At 47.4% G+C, this 6,657-nt stretch overlaps 1 protein-coding gene across 1 annotated transcript; it reads right to left on the bottom strand.

The window, feature by feature from the left end:
• Positions 1–652: 652 nt before the first annotated feature.
• On the bottom strand, positions 653–1,997 carry LOC133093698 (transcriptional enhancer factor TEF-4-like). The gene has a single exon (XM_061193667.1). It carries the CDS (start codon positions 1,992–1,994, stop codon positions 678–680), a length of 1,317 nt encoding a protein of 438 aa, XP_061049650.1. The 5' UTR covers positions 1,995–1,997; the 3' UTR covers positions 653–677.
• Between the last annotated feature and the right edge of the window lie 4,660 nt (positions 1,998–6,657).

Raw genomic sequence — 6,657 nt, 5'->3', positions numbered from 1 at the left:
TCCTCTGTCAAAACACAAACCAACCCACTTTGAGGGGAGGGGAGGAGAAGGAGGCAACACAGTCTAGCCCCACGGCTCATTTAGAAGAGGACATGAGATTTAAAAGCCTCACCCCACTGCTTGCCCAGCTGAGAAAAAGTCACGACCCTAACACCCACTTATAAACATCTCTTGTTATATTAAAAAAATATATATATATTTCCAGGGCCCACCTGGCTCTACTCCTGCACAGAAAGGGTTAACATTCAAAATTCAATATCAGGGTCCCGGGATGGGGCTGGTAAGGAGAGGCAGATTGGGAAGAAGGGGGTGCTGAAAAACAGAGAGGGACAAGCCAATGTGTAACTGGGGCCCTCCAAAACATCCAAAACAGAGAAGGGGGAGGTTGCCTGTCAGAGACAGAAACCAGTGCTGTCCCAGGGGTTGTCTCACTCCTGTCCCCAGTGTCAAATGCTCTGGAGTGATCTGTCCTTTCAGACACCCCTGTCAGGTCCCAATATCAGGATCCATCCTTTCCTCTCAGTCCCAGCCCATTCAACTCACCACCGAGCTTTTAAGGTCCTAAGAGGGAGCAGCTCACCCCACCCCACCCCCACCAAGTAAGAAGCGTGAGGAAAGCTGGAGGTCCTTCCTGGGAGGAAGGTATTCCGGGGGTGAGCCACTTCTGGGGTCCCCCTTCAGTCCCTGACCAGGTGGTAAATGTGGTGCTGGGCCCCCCGCTCACTGGTGGAGACCTCGAAGACATAGGCAGTGCAGAGCAGCAGTTCCTGGGTGTCTCTGTTTGTCACCACCCGGAGGATGGTGAACTTCTCCAGGACACTGTTCATCATATAGCGCTCGGGCAGCTGCCGCAGCTTGTGCAGAAAATTCACCAGGTACTCACACATGGGTGAGCGCAGCAGGCGGTACACGAACCTCCCGTCCTCCAGCTGGGCACGCTCCGTCTTGGAGGAACAGGTGAGGGCCATGTGCTCCAGGCTCTCGTACTGGCTGCTCACTCCATAGAAGCCATCACTGTTACCGCCGGCCCCCACCTCCTCGCCACTCGGGCCCCAGTTCAGGTCCGTCCAGAACTTGACCAGGAAGAAGGCGTGGCGGGGCCCACGATCATACAGCTCCCGCAGATCACCCTTTTTCTCAGGGAATTTGTCATAGATCTGCCGGATGTCCACACTCTCGAGGGGGGGCGCTCCGGGGCTGGGGCAGTGCTGGCTGATGTGTACAAACAGGTGTCTCTGGTAAGAGTCAGCTGCATCCGGAGGTTCCACAAAGGCCGAGAACTCCACCAGCTGCAACTGAGCAGTGCCCAGAGCCCGAGCCTGCCAGGCTGGGGGCGATGGGGCAGGTGGGGACAAAGCAGGAGGTGAGAGGGCTTGGGGGGGCTCGTACCCTGGGAGGTCAGTAGATGGAGGAGTCAGTGACAAGGAGAACGGTGTCTGCAAGAATGGCTTCACATCTGGAACATTCCAGGGGGGCCCTGAACCCCCCGACCAAAACTGGAAAAGCTCTGGGGCCTGAGGACCAGCGGGACCAAGTTTGGCCTGCAGGGAAGGTGCTGAGATGAGCTGGGCTGAGGACATGGTGGCCATTGTCTGGAAAGCCTTGTCCTTGGAAACCTGGTCCACATTCAGGGCCTTGAGCTTGGACTGGATTTCCCTCGATTTCCTTCGGGCCAAAACCTGGATATGACTAGAGACCTGTTTGCGAGTTCGAGTCTTCCCTGTTCTCAGCTTGATGTAGCGGGCAATCAGTTCATTCCGACCATACATCTTGCCTTCATCGGACAGGATGATTTTCCGCCGGCCACAGGGTGGGTAGATGGCCAGGGCCTCCTGGAAGCTCTGCTTGATGTCTGGACTCCAGACACCCTCTGCGTCTGGGCCCCCGTCTCCGCCCGCCCCCTCACTGCCGCCAGTGCCCTCCTCGCTTCCTTCCTCCCTCCCTGTCCAGCCACTGCCATTGTCCAGGGGGACCCCAGCCCGGGGTTCCCCCATCTGGGCCTCCCGGCCTGGGGCTGGGGAGCCGCCCTAAATAAATTTTTAAATGAGGAAAAGGTATTTTATACTTACCCACTTATTTACTATTTCTGACACTTTTCATTCCTTTGTGTAGGTACAAGATTCCATCAGAGTCATTTTTCTTCAGCCTGAAAAAGTTCTATTTATATTTATAAAAATTTTCTATTTATATTTATAAAAAATATTATTTTGTAAAGTAGGTCTGTTGACAATGAATTCTCTCAACTTTTGTTTGTCTGAAAATATCTTTATTTCACCTTTAGTTTTGAAGCCTATTTTCACTTCTTATAGAATTCTGGACTGATTTGTTTTTTCTTTCAGCATTTTAAAAATACCATTTCATTGTCTTCTGGCTTGCATTTTTTCTGATGATAAATTTATGGGAATTCTCATTTTGTTTTCTTTATGTTGTATGTCTTTTTTTTTTCTCTGTCTGCCTTTAAGATTTTCTCCTTATCCTTGGTTTTAGCAATATGCCTTCATGTTGTTTTATTTGTGTATGCCCTTCTTGGAGGTTAGTAGAGCTAATTAGATCTGTGATTCAAAAAAAAATTACCAAATTTGGAAATATTTCAGACATCATTTCTATATGAACACATATGTTCAACCACTTGACTTGTTTTCATGGTTCACAAGTTCTATTAATTTTTTCAGTTTTTTTTTCCTTTCCATGTGTCAGTTTGAGAATTTCTATGGTTCCATCTTCAAATTCACTTGCATTTTCTTCTGCAGTATTTTATTTGATGGTAATTCCATTCACTAAACTTTTCATTTCAGATATTGTATTTTTTTATCCCCAGAATTTCTATTTGTTCTTTCTTAACCCTTCTATTTCTTTCTTCATTATGCCTATTTATGTTAACATATATATAATAGCTGTTTTAATATAATTGTTTGCTTATTCCAAAATCTCTGTCATTTCTAGGTATGCTTCTGTTGCTGATTTTTTTCCTAGTTATGGGTCACATTTTCCTGCATCTTTGTATGTCTAGTAAATTTTTGTTGGGTGCTAGGCATTGTCACACTAGCCTTTTTGAGTGGATTTTTTTTGTTTTTTGTTTTTCTCTTTAAAGAATATTGAATTTTGTTTCAGCATACACTTGGGGAATTTAGGATCAATTCAATTTTTTGAAAGTTTGCTTTTAAATTTGTTAAGGCAGGTCTAGAGTAGCCTTTACTTTAGGTCTATTTTAGCTCTACTATTAAGATATAACCCTCTAGGGTCTCTACTAAGTGTCCTTGGTGTCCAGTGAACTCTCTTCCTTGGCTGGATCTATACTATCTCATATCCCTGAGTAAGCTCTGGGATTGTGCACCACAGATTCCCAGTACTTCTTTGCATAGCCTCTTGGAGTTTCACCCTAAGCATTCACAGCTTGGTTTTCAGCAATAGACTCAAGAAGACCACTATGTAGATCCAGGAACTCCTTCTTCCCATAGTTCTTTCCTCTCTAGTACTCAGCCCCATAAATTCCAGCCATTTCTGCCTCTCTGAACTCTGATCTCTGTCTGTTTAACTTGACAAGACTGTAATGTTATTCTGCACCACTGTCTGGAAAAGTGGCTCCTGACAGAAAGCCAGGGCAATTGTAGGGCTCACTGTGTTTCCCAACTCTCCTCGACCAGTGTCCTGCACTGCCCGTACTTGGAAACAGCAGTTTCATACATTTTGTCCAATTTTATCATTTTTTTAATAGTGGGAGGACAAGCCTGGTACCAGTTACTCTATCATGCCTAGAAAGGAAAGATGGATTTTTAAAAAGATCACATTCACAGCAGTGGTGATTCTAAACATTTTTTATAGAGCCACATACCAAGGGACTTTGGGAACTGGAAAGGACTTTGGAGAATCTGAGGTATGGAGATTTGACAATGGTAGCAGAGGCCCAGGATGCCAGGAAAAGGATCTCAGCAGAAAATCTGACAGTTTAATCTAGAACAATTGTAATTCCTGGTGTGCAGGCTGAGAATAGGATAGGAAAAGGATTTGAGTATTTTCTATCTAAACATTATTTGCTTCTTCTTGAAGCAGAGAACCCAATATAAGATGGACCAGGGACTTTTCTTCTAAGAACTGGGTCTCAACCCTGGGTACATATTAGAATAATCAAGGGAGTTTTTACAAATCCTGATGCTCAGAAGTACTGAAAAAAAAATGTCAGTCTCTAGGTGGGTCCAGGCATCTGTATTTTTTAAAGCTATTTAGGTAATTCCATTGTGCTGCCAAGGCTGAGGCAACTGACCTAAGAAGCTCCACAGTCAGCATGAGGGCTGTAGTTCTTTCTCGTTGGGGAGCTGTATCAAATGCTCTCTCTGTATCAGATGTGTATCTCTCCTACTTAACACCCTCTTCCTTTACTTTCCTGAGCATCTTCTCACCTTGCTGTTGTTCTGCTCAGAAGGAGGCACAGGTGATGAGACAGTGGGGAAGGCCAGGCAGGATGCGTTGCAGTGGGAAGGAGGAGTGTGGATCCAGGAACGGCAAGGGAGGTGGGGGCAGAGAGCAGAGGATGCAGAGACAGAGGGGGTCTCCACTGCCCCCTCCCCTTCTCCTGCGCTCACACTTTCTTCTTATGCTCCAGGCCCATATGAGGAGCTGGGCAGCTCGGTTGGCGACTGCCCAAGAACTTCTGCCCACACTTCCTGGCCACAATTCTCCTTTCGGGGTGGTGAAAGGGCCCTGGAAGTCCCTTCCTATTTACCGAAGAAGCGTGGGCTTGTTTCTTGGGAACAGAATCCACAGACTTTCTGTGATGAGAAGCACCCTGGGTCAGAGCTCCTGCCCTGCAGCTGACTCCAGAGTGATATGGCTCAGTTGCTTCTCCTCGGTGCCCCTCTGTTTCCCCACCTGTAAAATTAGGGGACCACGCTGCATGGCTTTCCTGGTCTTCCATCTCTGACAGTTTGGACACGTGAAGGAGGCCTTGGGTTCCATTGGGAAGACTCCAGAACTAGACTCCAGAACTTCTCCTGAGATGTGTGGTGTCTGGTGGGTGCTGTCTCTGATCTCCCCTCCTGAGCGTGCCTAGCTCTGAGAAACAGTTGGAAATGGAAATCTTCGGCAGCTGAGAAGCTGTCAGGTGGATCATTAACAAAGAATGCAGTGGAATTGGATCGTAGCATGGCCTTTTCTTTCTTTTTCTTTAAAACTGAGAAAAATGACTACTTTGAAAGGGTCATGCTAGGGACAGACTAAATGTCTATTTTTATTTTTTTATTATTATTTTTAAAAATATTTATTTATTTATTTTATTTATTTGACTGCGCCGGGTCTTAGTTGTGGCACGCGAAGTCTTCAATCTTCGTTGTGGCATGTGGGAACTTTAGTTGCAGCATGCGGAGTCTTTAGTTGCGGCATGTGGGATCTAGTTCCCTGACAGGGGATCGAACCCGAGCCCCCTGCATTGGGAGCGCGAAGTCTTAGCCTCTGGACCACCAGGGAAGTCCCTAAGTGTCTATTTTTAAAGGAACCATGCAGTACTACCACATGGTCTGGGGAGGGAGAGACCTGCTCTCTCAGGGCTGAGCGAGTGCCATGGAGTTGCCTGGGGATTAGGTGGGGTGAGGGTGGAGAGCCATATGGCAGGTGCCACAAGAGGTCCTCGGAGGACGTCTGGGAGCTGGGAGAAGCCAGCCAGCCAGACAAGGGGCTCGGCAGAAGGAGCCTGGCGCTGTCTGAGAAGATGCGTGGAGCAGCGGTGGAGGAGAGATTTCCGTTCATGGGTGAGGGGCCAATGGGAGAGTTAGGTCTCTAGGCTGGGCCCCGCAGCAAGGCTCTGGTGGGGCTCAGCCCAGCCACCCACAGAGACATGCCTTCACGTGGACATTAGGCAGAGGGGCAGCAGTGCTGGGGCAGAGGATGAGTGAGGAGGCTATCTGGAAGCATGTCTCCAGAGCCCACCAGGGAGCAGATTTCAGACAGCCAGGATTCCCTGACTGGGAGGACGAGGGCTGAGGTAGAACAAGAAGTGGTCCTTCCTTTACAAGCTGGGGTGTGAGGGATGCTCCTTACAGCAGTACACAGAGATACCACACAGAACAGGGCAAAGAGCTGATTACGAGAGCAGAATGTGTAAGACCCAGTGCCTTTGGGTGTGTTTATAGAACTGCTACTGTGATTATCACCATTGCTAACGATCCATCATGGGAATATTTTCATGAACTGTGGCCCAATTTTATGGATTTGTTGACTTCTTCTGGGTAACAGGGGTACCACAGTCCAGGCCTGATCCTCAGATTTGAGGGGCCCAGGCCAAGAGTGCAAAGGGAGGCTTATGTACTGAAACATTACAGATTCAGCTGACAACCAAAGTTAATAGCAATGGGAATGATGTAATAAAATTGCAAAATGTTCCTTAGCCACCATATATACACAACTGCTGTGAATGCAGCACTAATTGAGAACATCTAGAAGCACACACTGGAACAGGAAGAGAACAGGAAAGTAGATGCTCAGTAGGACTGGGAAATTATATTCTGTTATGTAAGAATCTATTGCATTCATACTTTCTGAGAGGAAGGATCAGGCAGGTTAATTTGTCTTTCTTGATCTGAGCACCCCATCTCCACCTAAGCACACTGCACCTCTCTGAGGCCGCCCCTTCACAGCAATCAGACAGTCACTTTGTTTTGAGGATTC

Source organism: Eubalaena glacialis, chromosome 6 (genome assembly GCF_028564815.1).
Source record: "Eubalaena glacialis isolate mEubGla1 chromosome 6, mEubGla1.1.hap2.+ XY, whole genome shotgun sequence".
NCBI classification, from domain to species: Eukaryota; Metazoa; Chordata; class Mammalia; order Artiodactyla; family Balaenidae; genus Eubalaena; species Eubalaena glacialis.
The sequence above is the reverse complement of the archived record's forward strand: the minus strand, read 5'-3'. Positions and strand labels throughout refer to the sequence as shown.

Coding starts and splice junctions, on each gene's coding strand:
- LOC133093698 (XM_061193667.1), bottom strand. CDS start 1,994: ATGGGGGAACCCCGGGCTGGGGTCCCCCTGGACAATGGCAGTGGCTGG.